Below are 27,618 nucleotides of genomic sequence, written 5' to 3'. Positions count from 1 at the left end.
GTCCCCTTAGAGGGAAGCATCTCTGCAAATCAATACAAAGTTTTTCTGACTGATCACTTTTATCCTATGATGAAGCATTTCTGTTCTGATGGGCGTGGTCTCTTCCAGTATGACCACGTCCCCATCCGCAGGGTACGAAGGGCTCAGTAATGACTGGTGTTTGACAAGCTGTAACCTGCTAATGGGCAGATCAGCACTCAACTGAACCAAACAGGAAGTGATAGTCGTCTCCCGGGGTCAGGACTGACCTCACTGTGGGCACTGGAGTGACGCCACCTCTCATAAAGTCTAGTAGTGCACTATACAAACCATACACGTGACCATATACACTGCCCTGTACTATAGCCGGTCCACAATCCTTGTCATATAATCCTTATAGGCTCACCCACATCATCCATCACACCATGATAAATAAAACATAAAGAAATTTTTACATATGAAATTACTACTGAAATGAAAACCAGATTTCAGATCCATGTGTGAAGAATAAAATACATGCACGCCAAACACTTCTCATACACCTACTTTTATGTACATCATGGAAACTACCCACACTTGTATATATCAGCATATCTGTATATCATTTTATACCCACACTTGTATATCTACAAATAAGCTCTATTGTGCATTACTGTGTCTAGAAATCCTGAATAACAGTTCTGGCTATTTTTTGTAAATCTTTACCTAAGCTTCCTTCAACATACAGAGACAAAGCATTTTATTCATCCTGATGTTTATTCACCAACCAGAAGGCCACTGCTCTTATTTTTGCACTGTATATACAGTACTACATAAAGACACCCACACGAAGACACTGTGAGGTGTAATAGCTAAATTTTTCTATCACACACACACACACACACACAGAGGCAAAACACTCACAGGTTACGTCCCAGCCTGTTTTAATCACTCACGAAAGAAAATTTATGACAATGGGCAATTAAGCCTCGCTTGGAGAAGAGCAATTCATGAAGCATAAATGATTTATCTGTTTATCCTCCTCCACAATGCACATACACTCACAAGTACATACACACACAAAACCTGTTATGTATTTGGTGAGTTCTCTTCCTCTTGATGTGTTTATAGCATCAAGATGTCCAGAATTACAACAAAACATTAAAAGACGTCATATACAGTATATCACAGGTCAAAGCTTGAAAGAAATAATTTAGTTTTATAAATGAAAGGACACTTCTATAGTGAAAAAAGGTATAAGAAGAGATCTTCTTATCTATCTAGTTTCTTCTAGACTGCAATAAGATCAAATGAAAGTACAATGGAGACATCTGCTTAAATCTCAGCTTTTTCTCCTGAGAAAAAAGACCCCAGTAATTTCACAAATGTCTCCTCTTGAGTTTTAGTACAGCTCTCAACAAAGTCTCACACTATTCTCAAATATGTTGTTAATGAAATTCATTCAAATATACTACCAAGATATACAGTTTACTTCTGATGCACTCATGTCATGTCATATTTGAAGAGAAGCACATTAGTGTATTTTTGATATGCTAATTTAGGTAGTTGGTAAAAGTACACTAGTGTGCCTTTTATATGCTAGCATTTATACTTATACATGAAGAGACGTACACTAGATGCCAAGTATTCCATACACGAACTACTATTTTAGTTGTAGATGTAGTAATACAGATATAAAAAAGGATCCGAGTATGGTAAATACTCAGGTCTACTTATTTATTACCCATTTTCAATTATTTATGTTTTTATGAGCAAGTTTTAATCCAGTAACGTTATACCTATATGATAAAATACAATTTTATTAAGGATTTACAATTGTATTTGGCGAAGAGGTTTCAATTATATTTTACTTAAATATTGAGAAAACTTGACATTTTAACTTGATTGTAATTTCATAATGATAATACAAGCTAGTTAGCTAGCTACAAAGTTGGAGGGCAATATTAGCTATTTAGCTAGTTACCAATGTGGTGATTAGTTGTTTGCTTTACATAAGAACAACATTAGCTAGTTAGCTAGTTAACAACATGGAGATTTTGTATCCCTTTTTCGGATTTTTTTTTTTTTTTTTTTTTTTAGATAAGGACACTATTAGCCTGTTAGCTATCTATCAACATGGAGATTTTGTTGTTTACCATACGGACAATGTTAGAAAATTGGCTAGTTACCAACATGGATATTTAGTTGTTTTACATAACTACAGTCCTTTTCCATTAGTTTTACTGTAGGAACCGAGGCCTTGTCCACACGTATACAAACATATATTTTAAATTTTTTTACATTTTTCTCTAAGATTTTGGATAAAGCGATAAGTCTTGGTGACTTTGTATTCAAGTGTAAGTTAAGTAGCAGTTCCACTTCATTGGGCACATATGAATCCTTGTGTTTGTCATTTTTCATTTTAGAACATTTGACCATGTTGGTGTTTTTCTGCACTTCTACACCATATTTGAGTGGTTTAATATTGGATGGGATCTACCGATATTGTGGTATATTGGATGGGATTTTTTTTTAAATGGAGGAATAAAAACTCTGTTTTGTATACATGTGGACTGGACCTGAATCATATATAATACATTGCAATTATAATAGTTAATAATCCTTTATAATAGGTTAGCCTTGAGGTGTCTTCTGGCCACAGCTGGATCACATTTGAAGCACAGCTATAGTTTAGATGTTTCAAGTAACTACCTGTACAATTCTTATAAAAGTTCACTAGATCATGGGGCTGTGGACATGTCCTGTACACCTCTGCATGTCTGGATAATTGTTTCTGTGTATATGTGTCAGAGCAAAAGCAGATTCAGACTGATGTTTGTAGATAAACACCATGATCACGTTCTCACACATGCTGCTGCTCAGCACAGATCTTCACAGGGGGCCAAGTGCTGCTCAAGCCTATTTTTATTTCTCTCTCTTATACACAGATACAGAGAGAGCTCTAACAGTCTCTCAACTCTGTCATATGAGACCAGTACAAGATACTTTCTGAACGATGGAACTGACAAATGAAAGTGGAAGAGCAACAGACAGAGATGAAGAACAGAAAAACCTGAGAGCTGCACGGTTTCCTAGACAACATCATAGAGAGGGTGTAGTAATGGTTGTGATTACTGAGGGAGCACAGAGAGAAGCTGGAAATGAGGTACCGATTTAGTGGAGCCTTCTGAGACCTCCTCTTCTACCGGCTCCAGACGCAGCTCCTAACCCAAAGAAAATGATAACTGCAGTTACCGCAACCATCCAACCTTCACTCAGTGATTTACAATTATCCCCCTGTGTCCTGGGGAAAAACCTGAAAAGCTCAGCGTCAATTAAAAGGCAAATTGATGAGAATGATAATGAAGAGTGAGAGTGAAGGAGAGGGAAAAAGAAAGGAGATATGGAAAGATAGTGATAGATAGATAGATAGATAGATAGATAGATAGAGACAGTGGAAAAGAGGATAAAAGAGAGACAAAGGGAGACAATGAAAGGGAGAGGGAGAAAAAAATGGAAAAGGAGGCAAAGGAAAAGCGATGAAAGAGAAACAGCCAAAGTGAGGGAGAGATAAAGAAAATGAAAGAGTAAAAAAGGAAGACAGAGGGAGAAAGGAGAAAAGGAGGAAGAAAGAGGCAGAAAAAGACAATAAAAGCAGAGATGAAAAAAGGACAAAGACAAAGAGAGACAATGAAGGAGAGGTGGAGAGAGAAAGAGAGACAAAGAGACAGAGAGACAACAAAGAAGAGAATAACAAAAAGGATAGCTCTAAAGAAAGAAAAAGAAAAATAGGCAGAAGGAAAAGAGGAGGGGAAAGACACTTGGACAAAGTCAGAGAATGGAAGAGGCAGAGAGAGAAAGAAAAAGGGCAAAAGAGACAGAGGCAAAGGGAAAGAGAAAGATGTGAAGGCAGATAGAAAATGAAAGAGAGAGAAAGAAAGAAGGAGGAAGAAAGAAAGAAGCAAGACAGCATCAGAGAGAAGGAGGAAGAAAGATGAAAAGAAAGGAAAAAAGAAAAAAATAAATTATACAAAAGAAATAAATTTAAAAAAGAGATAAAGAAAGAGAAGGAGGAGAAGGAGAGAGAAAGAGGCAGAGGCAAAGGGTGGCAATGATAGAGGGGGAGAAGAAAAAGGGAAAAGAAACAGACTGAGGCAAAGAGAGACAATAAAATAGAGATGGAAAAGAAGGAAGAGCAAGATATAAACAGAAGTAATGAAAAAGAGAGAGAAGAAGGGATGGGAAAGGGAGGAAAAGACACTGAGACAAATTGAAACAATAAAAGAGAGGCAGGAAAAAGAAAAGGGGAGAAACAGAACAAGGCAAAAGAAGGATGAAGATGGAAAGAAAGAAAGAAAGAAAGAAAGAAAGAAAGAACAACATAAGAGATTAAAAGGAGGAAGGAAGACAGGGAGACAAAGAAAGAAACTGCAAGTGCAACAAGTGAGAAAGAGATGACAGTGTGACAGAAAAGAAAATGAAAGAGGGGATTATGAAAAGGGAGACAATGAAAGATTGAGGGAAAAGAAGGAAAAAAATGACAGAGACAAATAACAGAAATGAAAGAGGGGAGAAGAAAAAGGGTTGGACAAAAAAGCCAATGAAAGAGAGAGAGGCAGAAAAAGAGAAAGAGAGAAAGACAATGAGGCAAATGGAAGAAGAAAATGGAAAGAGAAAAATATTTATGAAAAAGAGAGAGAGAGAGAGAGAGAGAGAGAGAGAGAATATGAGTAATGAGTGGGGATGGAGAAGGATGGAGAAAGAGAAAAAAATGAGAGATAGAAAGAAAGGATGAATGAAATAAAGTGAAGGGGAGGTGAAAGAGATGTATTTCACAGACCTTAATGACATTGTTTATGGTATGAATCATCAGCCAGTGCGATTGTGCAGACAATAAAAGGAGGGAAACTGCAGCTGGCTCAGCTCACGTGTAAACCGTTACCTTCTTCTCCAGGCGATCGATCAGCTTCTGCAGTCTGTTTATCTGGGTCATCCACTGACTGTCCTCCTCATACACACCTAGAAAGAAAAGACGCTTCAGCACACAGAGCTCAACCTCTCTCCTTCTCTCTTACGCTATCTCCCTCCATTCTCTTTTTCTTTTACTCTAGCTTTCTCTCTTTCTCTCTAAATAAATGCACTGGAATGAAACTAAATCACAGAATAGTGCTATGTACTGGCAGTAAAAAACAGATTTTAAGTGTCACAGCACAAACTGACTAGGATTCAGCGTTCTCTAAAGCTTTTCTTTATCTCGTAAAAATAAGCGACACGAATCAAAGCTTGCCTGCTAGCCCTCACCTGTATTATGAAGGCTGCTATCTTGGGATACCATGCAATTAAGTAAGAAATAAACACTACATTGATTATTTTCAGCACATCCTAAAGTGTTATTCCACTTACACCATAATTTGCCAACAATGACAAATTTTTTTTTTTTTTTTTTTTTACAAATGACACATCATTATTTAATCCATTTTAGTCATGTTTAATGTTATGTAACATCCTCAGAACAAGTTACATTATAACAGCTAAAACATTCATTCTTTCACCAGCCACTGTTCTCTCTCTCTCTCTCTCTCTCTCGTGGTTAATTAGAACAAAAAGTATAGCTTGTGATGTTACAGAGAAACCAAAAGTTTCTCAAAGCACTCCTGTCCTGACAACTTTCCTGTGCTGGAAGACTTATAGCCTTCTTACTGTTACAAAGCACTGACACCAGAGTCTTCTTCCACAAACGTTTTATATATACTGCAAACAAATGATAAAAATGTCTCCGCACACAAAACTGGACAATATCAACAATATCACGTTTTTTTTTATTCGTTTGTGTAGAACGTCTGCCAAAAAAGTACCTGTGTAAGTTGTTACTATAGAAACGGATTAATCTATAAATCTGTGACTTGGTTGAAGCCAGAACTATTGTCCAAGCTGCTGTTGTAGAAATTAATCTACACTTTCTGACCAATCATATTTGTGAATTAAACGGTGCTGTGGTATAATGTTTAATAATGGAGCAGTTCTGTTTATTCACTAGTATCTGAAAGTCATATAGAGTGCATGCCTGGATTTTATTCTGCCTTACTTGTAAGTCACTTTGTATTAAAGTGTCTGCCAAGTGAATAACGTCCATTCACAGGTATTATATGTCAGCTTGTAAAAAGGTGCAAAGGTCCAGTAGATTAATAAAGATTTCCCATATGAATTCTCCCTTGCTCCAAGGAGTGCAGGCAAACCCTGCAGCTCTGCCGCGAGCGCTGATGCTAAGAATAAACACACCTGAATTGACGAGGCTCAGAAGTGGGTTGTTTGGAGACAAGCTGTTATTCCGTTGGAGTCTTCGATTGGACCGCCTTCCTGACCATTGAATCGACAGCACCTCAGGCTTTACGGGTGCCTGCCTATAAATGAGACCACAAAAGCACACGCACACACACACGCGCACACAAACAATGTCAAAAGGTTATAGACAACCAGCTTTATCAAATAAAGCCAAACCTGTCAGTCTCCTGTGAGAATGATTTTAAAGGTCAATAAATCATTATGTGCATCCTCTGTCCAATACAAAGGATCAGGTTTCACATAAAGATGTTCAGATCCTGGGGGTATTTGGATATACATGCATATTATATATATATATATATATATATATATATATATATATATATATATATATATATATATATATATATATATATACATAGAGAGAGAGAGAGTACATATAAATAAGCAATAAATCAAGACGGTGTGTTCTTTTATAAGAAAATAATCTAACAGTGACAGTGTGGTGTAATGCAGTCTATCACACTGAAGTGGATTATATTCGAATAACAACACATCCTGAAGTGTTTAGTAAGTATATAGTAATTTGCCATAGTTACAGTTACAATTTTTTTCAATTATTAAATAATGACACGGCAGACTTTTAGGCATTTACAGTTAGGTTTAGTGTTGTGGAATTTCTGCAAAACAAGTTAGTTCGTGTTATCACTTACATTATAGCAGCTTTAAACAGTTGTTCTCTCAACACCCTCTCTTTTTTTCTCTGACTTGAAGTTAATAAGACAAAAAAAGCTTGTCATGTTATTACTTCTTGTAGACTTTCCAATGTCGGAAAATTTACACCTTTACCTCTGACTTTTACAAAGTCCTGAGACTGGAGACTCCTTCCATAAATGCTAAATGAACATTTCCTTACAAAAAACTTCACCATATCAATGATTACAAACACAGTTTTTACTGTGTAACGTGTTTTTGCTAAGTAATGTGTTTTATGCACACTCCATTTGCATCTTCTTCTTAGCACTAACACTGTATATGTCCATTCACACAGTGCAGTTAGTTATTGTGTACCTGTGCTTCACTTCAAAGTGTACAAGTTGCCCTTGTCCTATACTACCTTCCGATTAGCAAATGAATCATGGATACAGAATTCTTGTATTGTCTTATATGTTGCCCTCGGCTGAGTACTGACACCTGCAGTTTGTTCCACAGCTAATTAAGGACTCATTATTAGCACACTCTCTCAGTCATCACACAGTGCACTATCCCTGAGCTCTCACACTGCCATTTCCATGCCATAGTTCCAAGGGTTTTCCTAGTCTCTATAAGCTAATGTTTGTTCCTGCTTGTTGTCCAGCTTGTCACTGTTTCTTAGTTATATCAGCCCATGGATAATAATTACTGTGTGACTTGCTTACACCTTTTTAATGTTAAGCCTGTGTTTCCCAGTTATCTTTTTTCTATATTCTGTTATACCACAGCAATGTTGAATACTCAGTTCTCAAGGCTGGGGCAGAACTTAATTCATGACACCATTAAAAGACTTTAACCATTAAAATGATTCTGTTCCTACAAAATACTACCATGGTGCCAATTTTAAAGTCCAGCAGAGCCTGAATAATTCCTCAGTGACGACCAGACAACATCTATTTTGGTTTTTTTCTTATTAGTGTGTATTTTAGCACACCACTTTACAGAAACAAACAGAGGAGAGCAGGTGTCAGGATTACGGCTCAGCTGTGTCCTCATTATGCTTGAAGACACTGTTACATAACGAGGGTCCTGAGGGGAGCACATCCCACACGGTTCAACATGTCTCATTTCAGGACCAGCAACACCATAATCATCAACAGGAGTACTCAGTGTCCATGCTGCACAGCGGAGGTGAAGTAGACTCAGAGTGAACCAAAATCACACCTGCACAAACTGTGGGGTATGGACAGGGCTGGAACGTTATATACTGAAAGAGAAGGACTAAATGCCACAGTGCAGGTATTAAAGGTGTATGTTTCTGTAATAATAATAAGAAGAAGAAGAAGAAGAAGAAGAAGAATTATAATTTAAAACTGTGATTTCTAAAATTGCCATAAATATGATCTCATTCACTTCAGACTTATGTTAACATTTTTGGAACCCCTAAAAATGAGTTCAGGCCCTAGCCAAAACAAATCTGCTAGACAGTAGACAGTCTATTTTTTCTAAATCTGTTTGCATATCTAAAGATTTGCTACACATGGAGAATTTGTTTTATTCTACTTATTTATACAAGGACATAATACACTTACAGTGTAAAAAGATTTACACTCTAAAAACAATTATCCCCTAAAAAAGCGAGTGTGTGTGTATGTGTGTGTGCAAGTGTTTGTGTGTGTGTGTGTGTGTGTTTTGGTCAGATGAAAGCTGTGGAGTGAATGTACACTAAAAGAGTCCCTGTCCTGCAGCTCCCCTCCCGCGTTTCATCCTGCGGCTTTTAGCCACTGCTCAGAGATCCAGACTGAACACTTCAGACAGAATAGAAAATCAGCAGAGCTTTTTCTATTTGCACTAGCCATCGACCATTTTAAATAAACCTGATCATCAACACACAGGACATGGTGGATATATCCAGTAGGGTTTGGTTACTGGAGCCATTTTATAAGTGTAATAAACACTATGTTAACTACAAAAAAAGACAAATTTAAGTCAAGCCTTTCAGCAGAAGTTGAAAAATGAAGTTAAAACCATTTTAAAGTCCGTTTTTGGCATCCACATTGTCTTATTTGCTGTAGAGGCTGGGGCTGATTTCTTTCTATACCAGAGTGTAGATTCATGCAGCCTAGTGTTGAGAGTCATGTGAGGTGATCACACTTATGTGCATTGGGGAGCAGTTATTTAAGCCTGCTTCCATTACATGTCATCAGTATGGATGCTGAGAAGGTGCAGATGAAATTAAATAGGGGTGTAATAAGTATGAACAAGGTGGGTTAATTTCTTGATCCCTGATTTTTCCAAATGCCTTTGGACAAAACACTAAAGGTAAATACAGTTAGCAAGCATTGTCTAATCAAAGTGCAAATTAATAGAAGAAACAAGCAGCAGATGTAAGCTTTTGTTTGGATTTAATGAAAGAGACATGGCATGATTGGTGTTGCCTATCTATCTTTCAGTGAGTGTGTTCCTGTGTGTATGTGTAATCGTTTCATGCCTATGATGCTAAAGGACTCAACCAGTTACTGATAGGTAGAAGGATTTTTTATCCGTCCCACTGAATATCATGACCAGCTGTCACTGTGTGTATGTATGATTTTTGTGTATATGTATGTTTGCATATGTTATTATCTAAAGCAACGGAGAGGAGTAATTGATGGAAATTTTATTTAAATGTAGCACTTTATACAGCACTTTGGTCAACATACCAATGTTTTAAATGTGATTTATAAAACAAATTTTCTTACTTAATTACATTTATCAGCTCTAAACACAGAGGATATACAGCGATCCCATTCGCTCAGTTCATGTGCCAAAAATAACAAGAGAACCCATTAACGGTCCTTGTTTGTGCACTGAGAAAAATCCATCCAAGTGTAAAGCAGAGAGGCAGACAGGAGAGGAACTGATTAGAGAGTCTGTGAATGTGCTCACAGGAGTGATAGAAACACAGCAGTTCAACCCTGTCATTGCTCTCTGCATCCTCTGACTGTTAACATGAGAGGCACTGAGGGTAAAAAAAACATTCAGTCAATCTGAAACTATATTTTCCCCTCACCTACCAGTGATGAAAATGCAAAGTGTACATATTCGTTTTGCACATAAAGTGACTGGTTTGCATGGACCATGAACTTATATTGGGGGGGCAAAAAAACACACTCTACTATTCTAGATGACGTATGCTTAAACTAAAAGGGAACAAAAGATGACAGGAGGGCACATCATAAGGGAGAAAGGTAGTAAGGATGGTCTCTCTCTCTTAGTATATCTCAATCCCATACATATACACCATTCTTAACCATGTAATCATGTAGGTGTTTTACATAATTGGCTCATTTTTAAGCTGTTCTCTCTAAAATTAGCTATTCCCTACGGCAGCTGCAGCCTCTGCATGACTCAGAGATGTGAATGTTACCTCAGCATCAGAACACATTATAGTAAGCTAATAAAACCTTATAATCAGCCATCCCACTCAGATCACTGGGGGGTCACAGCATACAGTGTGAGGAGTGGAAAATATCTCTGAATGAAATTAGTAGTGAACTTTTGAATGGATCATAAGAATCTGACATGTGCTAGAAAAGATTACATATCATTATGAGATATAAAATATAGCTATAGCTATCCATGTGTGTGAAAACATGGATAAGCCACCAGACTGTAGTGTTGAACTTGAGGATTAGCTACAGTGGCCCTACCTCAGTAAAATGTTTCAATATGCTGGAGTAAGAAAAGATTCATATAAAATGAGGTGTCTCCTTCACCTCCCCAGAAGGCATGAATGCCATCCAATTTGTAAAAGTACGTTGAGGTAAGTTTTGCTAATTTGCCAATGTTAACTGACTATATTTAACCAAGGTAGCCTGTTTTCTTTGCTAATTCCAGATTAGACTAGCACTGATTCCAGTAGCTAAAATAAATTGTCTATGCAACTACTGGTAAATTCTTTCTAATAAGTGTTAATTTTCGCATAAACATGACATTGCTTAATTTCATCAGTTAAAAACATTTACTTCTTACTTTTTAATACTTGAGTGCATTTAAAAGTAACACTTGCACCTGAGAACTTTATAAGTGATAGTAGGGACTAACTTGTTTATTGGACATTAAGTATAATAAAAATGAAAAAAGTTGCAATATGTTCAATATAAAAATTATGTAATCCTTGGCAATCTGAAGTTTTGTAAGTAAGGAATAAAACATGACTTTTATTTATGTGTTATAAGAAAGTGATAAATGACATTGTGGTGTGATACTCAACCCCAAAGTTGATTATTTTTCAATAGCACTCTAAGGCATGGTGTTATAGGAAAATATTCAACTAGGTGGTAATACATCACACACACACACACACACACACACACCCTTCCCCTGGAAATTACTTTTCAATAACTGTCCATCTGTCATGCTTTACTCCATACTTGTTATGAATATATGCATACTGATGTGCTGTAGTTGCCATACACTGAGTACCAGAGTGAGTGTAACCCTGAAATCTTGCCTTTCCTGCCGTGTCTGCTCAGCTGTGGTCTCCATGGCACACTCCAGTGAGCTCTGAAGAGACTGCAGCTGGCTCGTCGTCTCCTTCAGCAGAAACCGAGTCACAAACTGCTCCAGGTTTGTGGCCTCCTGGTAATCCTGCATGTCAGAGGAAGGGAGTTCATAGTTTATTACTCCTCTGTCCACCAAGGTTCTGTCAATTACCACGGATGGCAAGAGGGCAGGGAGTTGAAAAACATATTAGATGACTTATTAGTGTGAAATAGTGAAATAGTGAAATAGTGAAGTGACTTGTGGCCAAGTATGGTGACCCATACTAGGAATTTGTGCTCTGCATTTAACCCATCCAAGTGCTTATGTCAAATTTATTTTATCTTTGCTTAGACATGTGTAGTTTCCTGAATTTCAGGGGTTTGCAAACTTTAGTTACACACTTAATGAAAGACAATTGTTTTGTCCATCATATAGCCTTTTCTCAAAACTAAAATACAATCATATTTTTTAAAGAAAATACTGCTGTTTGGAATTATGGCTGCTTTAAGAATTACAGCTGTAACTGCAGCTCCACTTTTAACGAATACACCAAATTTAAAGAGCTGAGGAAAAAAAGAGATAAAAAAGTCCTACCAGAATTCTACACTGTTTTAATAACCAGACTCACTTCCTGAAGCAGGGATGAGATTCAAGAGATTCAAGAGCTTCAAGATTTTATTTTTCACATACACAGTACTTACTTATGAGTGAAATGGAAACATGGCCTACTCTAAATTTAAAATTTAAATTTAAAAATCAGAAATGAATAAAAAATAAGATAAGAAAGAAGAAATATGAAATATATGTACAGGAATCTGCAAAAGGGATGTACAAAATGCAGTGTTACATGTAGTAACAATATAAAGTTAAAAAATGAAGTGATTGACTGGGCACCCTCCTTCTCTCTTTTACTTTAATTCTAAAGAAGGTTTTAGAGCGTTTATCAAACACGACCACCACCAGTCTGCAGAATAAAATTGGAAGAAAGCATTGTTACCAGAATGCATCAAGATGAAATTAGCACAAGCACCTGGTGCCAAGGCTCCAAGCCCCATGTGGATATTTCAATCAGGTATCTGATTGTTGCGGTGGAGGCTGTGTGATCACCAAGGTCACGCATCAGGTCTTTCAATTAAATAGATATGCCAGATCAAAACTGTGTCAAGAAGTGAACACTTGAACAACAAGGAGCTGTGTCTTAATCAATTTTCACTGGAATTTGTCTCATGCTCAATATGCTAAAAGTAGATCTCTAAAGCTCTGTGTTATTTGCAGGCTGAGTTGTCTTGAATAACACCCTTGTCCTGCCCCCGCCAAAATAAATACATTAATTAATTGGATTAAACATATAAATAAATAAATAAATAAAATTTTAAAAATGAGTAGAATGCAGTTGAAACATGAATGGAGATTTGAAACATACTTATATACAAGGTATGTAAGCTTAGTATGTACCAGCACAATTCTAAAATATTATAAACAAAGAAATAAATGTATCAAAAATATAGGGTTATGTTCTTTTCTGCTGAAAGTTAAAACCTTATCACATTGAAATGACACTGAAAAATAAATATTTTTTTTCCTAGTGTGACTTTTAGATTGCTAATGAAATGTAAATGTGCTTGTCCAGCCTATTAAGAATTTTTAATAACTTTTAAAAACTGAAAATATCTTGTCCCCATTTTTTTTTATGCCAATACCAAAACACAAACAAAAAAACCCTCTCTGACCAAAGCAATATTTTTCCATACACCTAAATATGTGACCACGGGGAAGTGTTAAACCTTTTTCTCCAAGTACACCACAAGGTGAGTAAATGTCCTTCAACATTTTTGAAGTCCAAAAATCTTGAGATAAGCACTAAAATATCTGTCATAAACAAAACTGTCAGAGAGAAACAGCCATTAAAGCAAAGCGCACGACCCCGCATAAGGCAGAAGAAATGCAAGACAAAAGCATCATAGAGGATTTAAGTATATCAAAGAATTATCTAAAAGCAGTAGATTTTGTGACATTTGTGACATTTAGGTCACAACAGAAAAGTCACTACTAAAACACACAATATGAATGTAAATTCAATATATTCAACTTTTGATGTTTTGCAATTTTAACACAAATTTAATGTCATTTTAATAGAGAAGTTAAATTGATGTTTACATTATTATATAAATTAAAGCCTAATGGGGAATAAAAAATATTTTTAAAATGATTTGGCAGCTAAACCATCACCCAAAAATAGAGAACAATTAGTTCTTTAAAGTTGAGATAGAAAGAATTTGAAACATTATTTGGTATATTTGGTTATGTTTGTACTGGAGGTTTTCTGTGATGCGCCATTGTCAGTTATGTAAATTATGTTGTGTCTGCTAAATCATCTTATAATTTTAGACAGTGCCCAACACTAAGATGAAAACAAGAAGACATTTACCACTTTCACATTTACCAACTAAATTTGCACCATTTAGAATGGGTAGAAAGAACCTTATACATATACATAAATCAGCTGCTACCACCTACAAGACTAAAGTTATAGATGGTAAGCTCAAAACCTAAAGACAACAAAGAATTTCACAAGAACCTATCAAAACCAGTTGCCAAATGTTTTATAATATTAATGTTAATGCATGACACTGGCCCAGGGATACAGCATGTAATCAAAGTCATTTCTTTTTTTACAGCCTTGCATTTAACATGAATACCACAGACTATTATGACAGACATTTGCCCTCCTGCATGTTTTGAGAGGTGAGATCAAAGCAGAATGAATGGGGTTTGTAGAGACAGAGACAGAGAGATGACCTTTAAGAGGCCAGCTGTGAGTCCCAGCAGCCCAGACCTCTATCACCTGCAGCCATTTTAGTCAACAGAAAGCACCATCTCCCCCATGGTTCTGTGTTAGGCCAGTGTTTTCTACAAAGCAGCTCACTAGAAGACACGCATTAGACGACTATTCCCACTTTTTTATTGGATAGTACCTTTGCATAGAGCCTCATCAGTTATGACTGAGTCTCTGACACAAAATGAATAGTTGCAAATCATTATATGTGGTTTGTTGCAGCTTTGCTTGTACAATAAACTGGTTTTCAAGATGTAATATAGGCCTCAAATGTGGGCACATCTACATTTTCCTCCAGAATTATTCACGCCCTTTATCAAAATGACCGATATCAATTGTGCAAAATAAATATTACGCACAATTAATTTCCTTTTCTCTAACAAAAATCATTCTTATAAAGATATTTTAGTGTTTCCTCTCAAAAATGTAGCACACATATAGTATACTCTTTAGTTATGAACACTGTGTTTTGCATCCAGTAGTCCAGGTGTTCCTGAGAAGATTGGCACAGCATGAACTCTGATATTCCTATAATGCCTCTGCCAGGAGGTTAAGACTTGGCTGCAGATGGAAGGTAATAACCCCAAACAAACATTCAAATGCAGAAATGGCGAAAGTAACACAAAATCTGTGTTTCTCAATAGCTGTCTCAATCTCTGGATTTGAACCCTACTGAAAAGCTGGGTTAAGAATATTAAGAAGTCTGAAATGATCTGCATGAAGACGTGGTCCAGGAACCTTATTAGACATTACAGGAAGAGCATCACAGCTATTCTTTCCAGGAGATGACTTAACCCGAAATTAATTTTATCAGTTCCAGTACTTTAACCAATCCATTCTCAAAGACTTTTTGTCTAAATTTTAAAATTTATGTGCTGTCCTCCTATGCTTAAGCTCCAACTATCATTCTCTGCATGTGTTGTGCATGTATGCTCGTTACAGTACTTGAGTACATGGTTCACAGTAACTGTATTTTTTTCGTATAATTTTGCTTTGTACTTTTGTTTAATAAAATATTCAGTTTTGCTACATTTATTTTTGATCATCATTGAAGAGTAAAAAAATAATAATGTCTGTAACCCCAGAAGACCAAGCCAATTAAACTACAGTTTGTGCACATTTTAAATCATTCAATTTCAAGACCTAATCAAAAATAAAGTAGTTTCCAGCCAAAAGTCTGCACTTCAGACACCAAATGCTTATCATCAGTGTCTGAGACAGTGGAGGTAGATGAGCATCCCTGGCCCAATTAATCAGAATTTATTAATGGAACCAATGTACACATTCGAATTAATTGAACTTTGAACTTTTTTATAGTGTGTAATAACTCAATGAACTATTTTTGAGTAATGTGTAAGAGGCATCTTTGCTAGATAGCTGACTATGTAACTAGAAACATGTATGAATTAACATGAGCTAGCTAGCTAGCTAACAACCCGAGCAAGCTACTGAAACCCGAACAGCAAGGTAGCTAAGTTAGCTAGCCAGCTAACATTACCGTTCTTTGTAGATTGGTGATAACTGAGGTTGTGTTCACTTCAGCATACCTCACTTGATTAGTTAATATAATTGCTTGAAAATGCATTCCTTATAGAATATTTAAAGATTCATTGTATCAAATGTAGACGTAAAAAAAATAATTTGTAAAATAATAACTCAAGTAGTTCTTTTTCGCCAAATGATGATGATGATGATGATGATGATTATTATTATTATTATTATTATTATTATTATTATTATTTACTCTTGCTTGACTACTACCTATTACTTAATACTACAGGAGCAGTACTTTTTCTTTTAAGTCAGTGTGTTGTGTACTCTTTCCACCAATGGTTATTTTTTATATATATTAATGTTTGCTTCACACTTTAGTTTGCGTCTACCCATTCAAACTATCCTTATCCCAGCTCAGACTCTGATGGTTAGCTCTAGAGAACACTGATTACCTAAATGGCTGAATCATCTGCTGCAATACTGCTATTGCCTCTCTTTGTCCAGAGAGCCTGCCCTACTGAGTCATGACTCAGTCAACACAACATTGTAATGATCTCCTGTAATAACTTATGATTACTGTCAAGAAAATATCCCCATGACCTGCTGATACATGGGCACGAGAGGCATAAAACCTGTTTTTAACATAATCAGCTCCTAATGTGAGCTACGACTCATTTAATGGACAGTGAAAATACAATTGTTCATCAAATACTCCTGATAGTAGGAGAAAACTGCCCTTGTTCCTCAGGGGTTTGTCTATTGAGCAATGAGCATGTCAGTGTTCCCCAAGCATCCTCCAATGTCTGTAATTTCTGTATCTCTATATAATTTAATTCTAGATATTGCTGTAGTTTGAAGTCATTCTTTTCAATTCACTCACCTAGTTTACAGAAGATGAGGGGTGTTTTTTTTTCTCTCTTGCTCTCTAATCTAGATTTTCAGAACATGCTAAAATGTCACTCCAGTTACAGTGTGAACAAAGCATTTTAATATCTTGTATTTGTGATGAACATTTGCTGTTTCATTTCCTTTTTACTCACTGCTTATCCAACTAAACTAAACACTCATGATTAATTTTCACACCTAGAGCTTATGTGTTACGCTGTGATTCTGAGCCTTGTAATCATGTGTCCATGTTCTTTTCTTGTCTAATTCTTATTCAGAAAGATTTGTTTTTTGTTTTGACCCATGATTGCCTGTGCTTTGACTCCTATTACGCATTATAACTGCTAGTACTGGAACAGTGAAAGGACTGTGCATTTATATTCAGTTGACTTTTAATTGCATTTATTAGATCATCTATATACAGTATTTTATCATTCAGAAATGTTAGCAACAAAAAATGAACCCCTTAAACTCTGGAGACCCATCAGCAGGTCCAGATTTACATTCCTCCCTTTCATGACTACATCCCGTTCCTATAAGTTTAACTGTATTTACTGAATAATATGCTTTAGTGTGAATAACTGTATAATAATTTGAGAAATAGTGTAATTGTTACAGGCAAAATTGTTTGTTCTCATATCACTTCTCTTGATCATTTGCACCATTCAAGATTCATTTCATTTCTTGTCTCTGCGCTATCAAAAAGTTATTTCCTATTGCTTCTTGAAATTCACATTATTTTGTCTAATTGAATGTGGACTTTATAGACAATTATTGCAATAGTGATAATATGATAATATGTTTATTTCATTTACCTATATACAGTATACAATATATTCTTTTACCATAGTTTTGTTGCATTCTGATTGGTTAGAATGTGTTGATTCATCTTCCATAACTGCAGCTACTGTTATCGTATAGTAATAACTTACACATGGACTTGTATGGTGGACGCTCAACATAAACATATTCAAAAATGTGTGTAATAGTTGATATGGTAGCATTTTTAAAAGGCATCTTCCATGTCAGTGCTTTGTAACAGTCAGAGGTAAAGCTGTAAAGGTAAGGCTGGTGAGTGAACCAGAGTTTATAGCTTCAATGTAGTTGTTCTTGTCACTGTTTACAAAAAAAAGTACTTGTTCACTATATGCTAATTAAGATATATCATCCATGCAAGTGAGAGCATACTTCCAGCATTCAATGGACAAATAAACTATATATGGCAGACCTGAGTCACTATAATGAAATGAAAAAGACATTGCCTTTCAGGCTCACGACTCTGACTCACTGCCTGAGACAAAGACGTGTATAAAATGTCAGGTCTGCAGGGCCTGAGGTAGTGTCCTGCAAATCCGTTACCTTAACAGAGCCATAACTGAACACAGCTAAGCGTCATTAAGGTGATTAAAGTGTACTCGTCATACCTGAGTACTGCTGTAACAGCTAGGCTGGCCTTTCATCATGCAGCCTTGGATAAGGACAGCTTCAGTAATGAGGATGCTTACAAGAGCATCATTAAGCATGGAAATACACACATGAAGGTATCAAAGGAGAAGATCACGTTATATAGTATTTAGAAGTAGGAGTGATTGAAGGTTTACTGATCTGTTAATCAGTGCTGTGTACAGATGATTGCAATGAACTGCTGACACAGGTGTGCTATTATGTACATTATAATAATGTCTTTGATATTACAAAAATGCATCACTTGTAATACAGAACAATTTCAAAGTGAATTTAAATGAGGTGAGTTTATTTTCACTACACTCCAAACTGGCCTGCCACCAATTGCTGGCAGGTTGCACTGCATATTTACAGCACCATATGCCCTCATCCCTTATCACTGCGTCTTTATGTACCAATGACTAATTTAATGAATATTAAATATTTTGCAGATTTCAAGTCAATATCTAGTACCATGTATGCTGTAAAGTTAATACCAATTTGACATCTAGTTAAAATAACTGTAGACGGATTTTAAAATGATGAAAGTGTCATATTATAAAATGACACATCAAATCAATGCTTCCATGGCTCAAGTAGATTCACAGAGCTTCCTCCAACTGAATGTGTGTGTGTGTGTGATAGTATCAAGCTGGTGGCTTTTATAGAGTTTTTTAGATTTATAAAGGCTTCATTCTCATCATCATTCAAAAGGAAAGCCTACAGTGTTCTGTAACATATAAATGATAATCTACCTGTCTCTCTCTGAGCTATGGCATGAACTGCCAGAGGGAATCTGCTGACAGCCTCAACAAAAACTGCTGCTTCACTGAAGTATATATATACTGTGAGCATCATCATTTCAGCACTATACATAAATAACTACTATAACAAATGCATTCTGAGAAAATTGCACCATCTTTAACCAAAGCACCGGAATTAACAACTGCATGTCTTCAATATGAGTTCCAGACTTTTGTTTCTTACTTTATGAGTTTTTTCCTTCAACCTAGAAATAATCCATCATGAAAACAGATTTGCCTTTTTTTGGAGAAAAGCAAGCAAAATAGATGTTCATCATGCGCTCTCTACTGAAGAAATTTGTAGCTGAGGAGCAAAAAAAAATAATCCACAGGATTAGGAAGAAGAATCTTTGCAGCAACATGCAGGGCTTGACAGGGTTGTCAAATTTCAGATATCTTCCAGTTCACAAGCGACTTTGACAGTGAAATTATAAAGGCTCCATCACAAGATACAAACCTCTTATTAGTACCAAAAAAAGGACAGACATGAGCATGCAGCAAAAGCTTTAAGGACAGATGTGTTAAAGACAGCGTTGGTACTGGTTTGGAAATTTTAAAATGCTCAACTCCAGGAGGATGTTCTATCTAACAAAATGTATGTTTTCTAGAAAACAGTTCATATTTAGTATCATCATTTCACAGACCTTCAGGGAAGACAGAGCACATACTTGAACAGTGTTTTGAGCTTTCTGTCACTCATATACCTTCAGCAAGTCATGGGATGAAAATCAGAATAATCACTCACCTTTTTGGTTTTGTCCATAGCCTTCAATATAGAGATGTTCAAGTCTTCTAAGGCACCAAGGACATTTTCATATTCTCCAAGATGCTGAGAGAAGTATTCTAAATAACACAAAATATTACATATGAAAATCTCCCAAAAAGATCTGTGTTATTCTCTAGCAATAATACTCTAGTAATAATACTAGTTGCTTTAAAATATAGCTTTTCTTACCACATAGCTCTTCTGTGTCCACATTGCTGACAAAAAAGATCATTCAATTATTTCATCTGCTCACAGATTCATAAACATCATGATATGAAATAACAGCACAGAGAAAACAATTTCCATTAGATTACCCTGGAGCTGTGAGGGAGCAACACTACCTGCTGCTGCCACATCTTAGATTATATTTTTCAAAATTGCATTTAAAAAATGTATAATGGTACAGTGAGTAGTGTTGCTGCCTCACAGCTCCAGGGATCCTGTTTCGATCCTGAGCTCAAGTTCAAGTCAAGTAAGTTTTTATTGTCACTCCTCTGTATAGCATGTATACATTGGAACAAAATGTCGTTTCTCCAGGTCCATGGTGCAACACATAACAGTACTCAAGACCAAATAAAGTGCAATACACAACAGTGTGAGATGAGTGCAGGACAAAGAATACACTGAACAGAACTATAAATACTGTTACTGACAATGCAGAATTTAGCATGTTCCTCTGTGTTCTCTGGTTTCCTCCTATCCTCCAAATCCAGGCCGGTGCGTGGACTGACTACTCTAAACTGTATTCCTGCCTTGTGCCCGGTGTTCCCAGGATAACTTTCGGATACACTGTGACTCAGGACAAAGCAGTTACTGATTGATTGATTTTTTTTAATAATAACTGCAATGTGTTTTCTTCATTAAACAATAAATAATTTCTTATTTATTTATTCTTATCTTTTATTTTAAAAAGAAGCACATTTTTCCTTATCACATTTTTCCTCATCTCATGTAGTAAGCTTTTCTCTAATCAGCACTAGCATATTATTTTTCTATTTCTCAGCTTGGATAGAAAAATCCATAAATCTGACATTACTGTTTTTCCTCAAAGGCACAACTCCTTTCATTTTTTTTCTATCCTACATCAAAAATCTTCCTGCACCATTTATGATGAGGCACTTTCCCATCCAACCCCTGCTACAAAGTGCCTGCAAATTAGTCCGGGAGTCGCTGCTATGGAAACCATGATGACTTAAATGATGAGAAATTCAATCACATGGGGTTGTAAGCCAGACCAACATATATTAACATGCATAAGCAGAGAGGAGGATCTCATTCTGACGTCATTTAAAAATTTAAAATTTTAAACGTCATTTAAAATTCTGATATGTGTACAATGCGGACACATGTGCCTAGAATAAAATCATTCTGATCAGTATTCATTTCCCTGTATTCTGCACTGCAGCTAAAAGAATGTTAGCTCCAAGAGATATAATAACAAGGAATGTTATTTCATATCTTACAGCAAAAGTCTGAAAATTGAACATTTTTTGCTGAAGACAGCCCCATTAAAAGAAAATGGAAATATTCTCTATTCCTAGCTTTGATTTAAACCCACACATACAGACACACAGACCCTATCAGAGATGATGACATGACCCCGTCTGCCATGGCTGATAGATCTCAGGGCAAGTCCACAGTGTTTCAGTGCAAAAAATGCCCTCATACACCACAGATATTATTCATAGACAAAGGTCTGTTCATGACATTTGCTAGCAAACAGGAGGCTGAAAACAGAGCTTGAAACATACCCACAAGCATTTCTGTGTTGATCTGAATGTATGTTTGGGATCAGTGCCTTTAAGATACATTACAACCAAGTCTCAACCTCCTGGTAGAGGCAACCAGGTTTTAGGCTAAAATATTTTGATACTTAGCAAAATGAATGATGCCGTTTATCACAACAGACCTAGTGGAGGTTTGGGGGTATTCCCTGGTATGCAGTCACCTTTTTCACCAAACATGCTGATGGTGTACGTGACGAAAATATTTGACTTTGGTTTGATGTTGCTTGGTGAAGTTTTTAAAGGGTTGCTGCCTGCAACTGTCTCAAATAGTTTGTTGATATGGAGGCAGTGACTAATTGTTGATTTTTGAAACTTGAACTCTACTAAAATTCTGAAATCATTATCTTTGGGTCCTCCTGAGAATTTGCCTAATACATGACAAATAGTCAACAATTCTAACCTTTCGTATCTGTTTTATGGCCCTGATTGTGCTTAATGCTATTTTTATTTGCTAATGTATTGTTAGAATGTATTTTACTTAATGTGTGCAACAACAAGTCTTTTTTGCTCTGAAAGCTTTTTGGTTTTGTCATGGATTCCCCCTTTGCGTTGCAGTTCCCATGGCAACAAGTGCCATGCTTTGGTCTAGTCTCCACCCCCTGTATTGTCATTTGCCTATTACCTGATTGTTTGCACCCTTAATGCAAACCTTCCTGTGTGAAGTCTTGCAAAGACATTATCACACGTTCATTTAATATGCGTTTCCGAGTCTGTGTTTCCTGTATTTCCCTATTTCCTAGTTTATTCCCAATTGGTCTTTGGGTTTTGTCTCATAACATTTGTTGTTTTTAATGCTGCCTGCTTGTGCTTCGACCTACGTGTTGCATTATAATGACACGCTGGGTTTACACACTTGTGTCCTGCCTCAAATCACACGTTACACATGTTTTCTCCACACTGATGGATGAGAGAGATTTTACATGTGTTGAAACTCATATTTCTGAGGTATGGTAATAAGAAAGATTCTTTAGATTGAAAGCAATGTAAGCAAAATATGATTTTTCAATGACAATTGACAATTTGCTTGCATTTATTTTAAATATTCATGAGAAGTGTCAATCATTTTAACATATTTTCATAGGAAATACTATTACTGAAAAATTGTCATTGTGTGTAATGTTTATGCAACATTGTGTGTCTAGCTCTTTTGAAGGGTGCCAGTAATTCTGCCGCTGACAATAAGTGAGTGAGGATTAAATCCTCTGAATAATTCATTTGGCACAAAATGCATAAAATTCTGTATATATGCAGCTGATATCAATTGATGTCAACTTTGGAAACACTTTTCTTGCACTTTTCTCTCTCTGTCCATATGCATACATGTATATATGCATATATACATATACATGGAGCAGTTCCATGGTGTATAAACGTACGTAATGTGTATGTAAAGTATATAAAAAAGAAAGTGTGAGTTGGCCATTACTTACTCTGTATTATGAGTATCAATCTTATGGAAAAGCTCCTTCAATTCTTCTCCTGACAGAACTCCATCTGAGAAATAAGCCTTAAACTCTTCAAAAGACAGCTTCCCGTCATCTATAACAGTAAACATCTGTTGTTACGTCACAGGGCCATCTGTACAAACTACATATTTGTATCTAGGAGAGATTGCAATGTTTTTTTTTAGTCATTACTACTTATGTGCACTGTAAACACACAGATGTCCTGTTATAATGGAAATGCAACAGCATGAGGCTTGTGTTGACTCTGTGTCCTCGGGTATGTCTGCACATGGTGACATAACATAACTCCAGCAGTGAGTCATACTAGCATGCACTTGAAATAGAAAAGCACACAATCATACAGGCTTCATGTACCACAACCACCAATTTAAAAAAATGGACAAAAAAATGACAAAACAGGAGAAGTATAATGGACAGCAAGATAGGAGGCAGAGCACTGTGAGTTTAACTGAAGGACTAGGAAGTCATCGCCATGTTATATTGGTTGTTGTGTAACACAAAATCCTATTCAGAAAGTGTTTTTTAAAAGATACAAATCCAGTTTCAGCTTTTTTCAGCATTGAATAGTACATAATTAGATGGTAATTATTCATTCACCTAGTCATAACTCCAGTGTCCTGCAAGTGAATATATATGATATGCATTTGTGGTCCAAAAATAATGCAGGATACTCTGCAGCAGTTTTTCTGTTACAGTTAGGACTCAGGTTACTGTTACAGGGATATAGTCAACACAGAGGTGCTATAATGCTTCATTAAAGAATGACACATCACACATTTTATCCATTTATTGTTACATTTAATGTTGGAATGTCTATGAAACAAGTTAGTTCTTGTTGTCACATACATTATAGCAGCTATAAACGGTCGTTGTCTCACCAGCCTCTCTTATTGTTTTCCTTCAAAAAAGGAAACTGCAAAGTTATCTGTCCTAAAGACTTTTATAAAGCCCTGACACTGGAGAGTCCTTGCAAAATTTCTAAATAAACATATCCTAACAAAAAACTTCACTACATCAATGTTTATGCACATTTCTGCCCCGTAAAATTAGATTTGATCAACATGACATAAATCTATATTCCTCTACTCTTCCACAACATCAGCAGCAGTCATGGATGGCAATATTTAAGCGATCACTGAGATTGTTTGGAGGAACACAATGACATTTTTTAGTGCCAGATTCTCCATCTGAAATATTGACTGATATTAAATGTGGTGTGGACGGTCCAGTGTGTTTCCATGACAACCGTGCAATAGCATTCAAAGGGACAGTGCTAATTGGAGGCAGTAAATCTGCATGCAACACGTACGCTGAGATGCCAGTCTGTTAGAGAAGTGATGGGAGTATGTAATACACTGATATGAGTAAAGAGTTCTTGAAAGACTGAAAAAGAAAAAAAAAGAAAGTCTCACCATTTTTATCTGCTCTTCTCAAGATCTGAGAAAGAAAGTATGTCATAGTAAGAGAGCAGGAATTGACAGTAAAATGCATTAATTCTATAAAAAGACACTGCTAGACCCTGTTACATCAAAGCCTCACAGTGTAAAAGTAAGTTTATGTGATTAGAGACGGGGTAGTCGATGTGATGCTCGCTTTGTGCCAGGATGCTCCTGGGAGATCAGTGTCTGAAGTTAATAAGCGAGAGCTAGGAGGAGCACAGATTTAGAAGAAAGTGTAGTCCCAAAGCTCAGTAAGACTCCATTAATTAGAGTTTTACTTCCCAGCAAGTGTACTCACACTGTTAATATTTATATCATGATCAGCATGCCAAGAGTGTGCTACATTTAGCTTCTTCCAGAAAGGAGCAAAAAAAAAAAAAACCCATATATGCCACTGCCACCTCAGTGATTGGTGAATTTATTAACCTAATTTAATTTAACCAAAATTTCCAGGTCAGTATTTTAAATCAACATGACTTCTGTATTTTTCATTAAAAGGTTCTGGCTCTGATTCGGAGAATATCTGTATTATTTGCAGTGGAGGATGAGTATTCTTGACAGCCACTGCATGGATTACAGAGATAATATACACATTTACATTTCATCATTTGGCAAATGCTTTTTTTCCTCAAATATAATCCACTATATCTAAGCATTTCAGAGTTCATGGTACTGTCCAAAGGAGAGGATTTGAACATATAACCTTCCAGTAAATAGCACAGACCCTTAAGCAAGACACTGCAGGTGAATAGTGTGATGACTTGTTTTGGAACATTTTCAAAAACATTTATTTATGTAATTGAGGCTTCATCTAATTAAATATACATACATTTACATATATAACAAAAAATTAAATCTATAGTATTTTCATGATGATAGAATTAAAATATTTACTTCACGAGAGAAGATATTTACAGAACAGTTATTGTATAACCAAGAAACAACACATGAATCCAACAGTAATCAACATTTTGGGAAGTTCCTCTATAATGTCCTTTCAAATAGGGACACGATTTTTGAAATTTTAAAAAAAGGGGGAAAAATGACATGTTTTCCGAAATTATCCATTTATTGCCTTGGCTATGAATTTGCAAAAAAAAAAATATACATATATATATATATATATATATAGGATATTGGCCTATATATTTAACTGTAGTTGTGCATTTTGACAGTTCATCTATTTTGACCCAGAAGAAAGGAAAATTGGCATATGCAGTGGTCAAATTGTTAAATTGGTCAAACTGCGTTGCCAAGCCTAGGCTATTCACCAACGTGGTCACTCCCATTTCCTTGAGGTTGTCATCCACTTGTACTTTCCTTCTCATGTTCCTTCTCACACTGGTTTGAGCTAGATGATCTGGTTTGGCAGGCATATCAGTGTATGTCATTCCATTATCAAACAATTTAATTATGGCATCCGTATACAGCTCTGACTATGCCATCTTTTCGAATTATTTTAGCTATATTCCCCAAGTCTTCTGTTCAAATCGTCATATCGCCACCTGCTGGTGAACTTTGTGTGTGGCTCTAAACAAGCTGTACCTTTTTTAGATGTTCAGGGTTTTTTTGCATTTCCCATTTTGCTGTTAAGAACGGGAAATGGAAAATGAGAAAAAGCTGAGAATTCAGGATTTGGATGCATATTTTATATGAAACAATCTGTGTTTGTTTTGCAGAATTAAAATAGAAAAAAATAAATTCTGGATTGAACATGTAAAATTTCATGAATGCAGGTCATCTAGAAAATTTTTGGTGCTAAATATTTTTTTTTCTATATTTAGATCTAAAAATCTTCTAGATGACCTGCATTCATGAAATTTTACAGGTCTAAAAACTGTTCTAAAACGACAATGTGATTTCATGTCTTTCCACTCCAGCAAGTGTGGTTTATAAGGTTTATAAAGGAAATTAACATAATGATATAATGACATAATGAACTGATCATAATGACACAAGCTTTTCAGCTTTTGTCAGAAACAAGCTTTCCAGAGATATACCGTATGACATGATATGATTGTAGGAGAAGCTTAAAGCATTCTTCAAAGGTTCTAAGTTTCAGATAATGGTTGTTTAATGAAATATACCTTTTCTGATACGTTTATTTCTACAGTTTAAATGTAATTTAACCACAAATCTAAAAAACAAGATTGATGTGACCAAAATTCTTGTTTCTACCTGTAGTGTCTTGCCTTAACCTCTGTCTCCCAGATATATCCACAAGTGGAAAGGTAATTAGTAACTTCCCAGTGAGTACTATCATGAGTAACACATGATGTTCAACACATCACCTCATCAGCATGGAGCTTGTGTACCATTAACAACTGCAGTTACCCATACACTCAACATCCAAAAAAAACAAAAAAACAAAAAAAAACAAAGGTAACATGCTCCTTGCCCAACCCACATCATGTAAAATCACCTAGACCATCAATGTATTGTTAAACAAATAAACCTTAAAGATTTTCTCCCAACTGTCAATGAAAACCCCAAAGTCCTATAAAGCTCCAGGATCAAATAAGAGCTAAGAGCAAGTGAGAGATGCGAGTAGTGAACAGAAATTTACCGCATGGCAAAATCTCACATGAATACAGGTCATCTGCATGAGCAGACCCTCCATGAGTATGAAAATATGCAGCTGGCAGACAACAAACTGGTCAAATCTACATTCTTATCCAAACTCTGCTCAGCACTTCAACTGAAAAATATTCAGTCAGTCGTATTGTCCAGAAAGATTTTTTTCAACAATTAAGTTAAATAAATAAATAAATAAATAAATAAATAAATATTGATTTAATTATTTATATATCCTTATATATTCTCTATAAATTCCTAATCAATAATTCATAGGACCCTGGCAGAAAGTGCATAGAAAAAGACTGGGGGGAAAATATTACAAGTATGACAGAAAAAAAATCTTTGCATCCACCAACATGTTTATTCCTAAATTTGAATAAGGCACTGTTCATTTTTTTTTTTCTTAAATAACATAAATGGTTATCATTAACCCTAAGCACCCAGCCAGCCATCAGTTCTCCTTTATCATATAGATACAGAGGATGTACTTACGTCTAAAAATATCGACATTCCCTTCTTTAACTGCACCGGAGTGCCAGTTTCATCCGAAAGTGACTGCACCTCTTCGGAGCAATCCATGTTAAGTGATTGATATCAGAAAAACAGAGCCTGAGGAACACTGCTCTTCTCTGAACACACTCTTTCACGAGGACGCGCACAGA

General features: G+C 35.9%; 1 protein-coding gene across 1 annotated transcript in view; it reads right to left on the bottom strand.

Moving 5' to 3' along the window:
- The window catches only part of necab1 (N-terminal EF-hand calcium binding protein 1), a 32,524-nt gene extending 4,906 nt beyond the window's left edge, over nucleotides 1–27,618 (bottom strand). Inside the window, exons 1-9 of the mRNA XM_026942146.3 lie at nucleotides 27,449–27,618; nucleotides 24,353–24,377; nucleotides 22,905–23,013; nucleotides 19,877–19,902; nucleotides 19,667–19,764; nucleotides 11,429–11,565; nucleotides 6,238–6,359; nucleotides 4,901–4,977; nucleotides 3,129–3,182 (exon numbers count right to left, since the gene is read on the bottom strand). Of these exons, the coding sequence (XP_026797947.1) occupies nucleotides 3,129–3,182; nucleotides 4,901–4,977; nucleotides 6,238–6,359; nucleotides 11,429–11,565; nucleotides 19,667–19,764; nucleotides 19,877–19,902; nucleotides 22,905–23,013; nucleotides 24,353–24,377; nucleotides 27,449–27,535 (735 nt within the window). The 5' untranslated portion in view covers nucleotides 27,536–27,618. The remainder of the gene's footprint in view (nucleotides 1–3,128; nucleotides 3,183–4,900; nucleotides 4,978–6,237; nucleotides 6,360–11,428; nucleotides 11,566–19,666; nucleotides 19,765–19,876; nucleotides 19,903–22,904; nucleotides 23,014–24,352; nucleotides 24,378–27,448) is intronic.

The sequence above is a fragment of the Pangasianodon hypophthalmus genome, chromosome 29 (assembly GCF_027358585.1).
Source record: "Pangasianodon hypophthalmus isolate fPanHyp1 chromosome 29, fPanHyp1.pri, whole genome shotgun sequence".
NCBI lineage: Eukaryota > Metazoa > Chordata > Actinopteri > Siluriformes > Pangasiidae > Pangasianodon > Pangasianodon hypophthalmus.
This window is presented reverse-complemented; position numbering and strand designations above follow the sequence as displayed.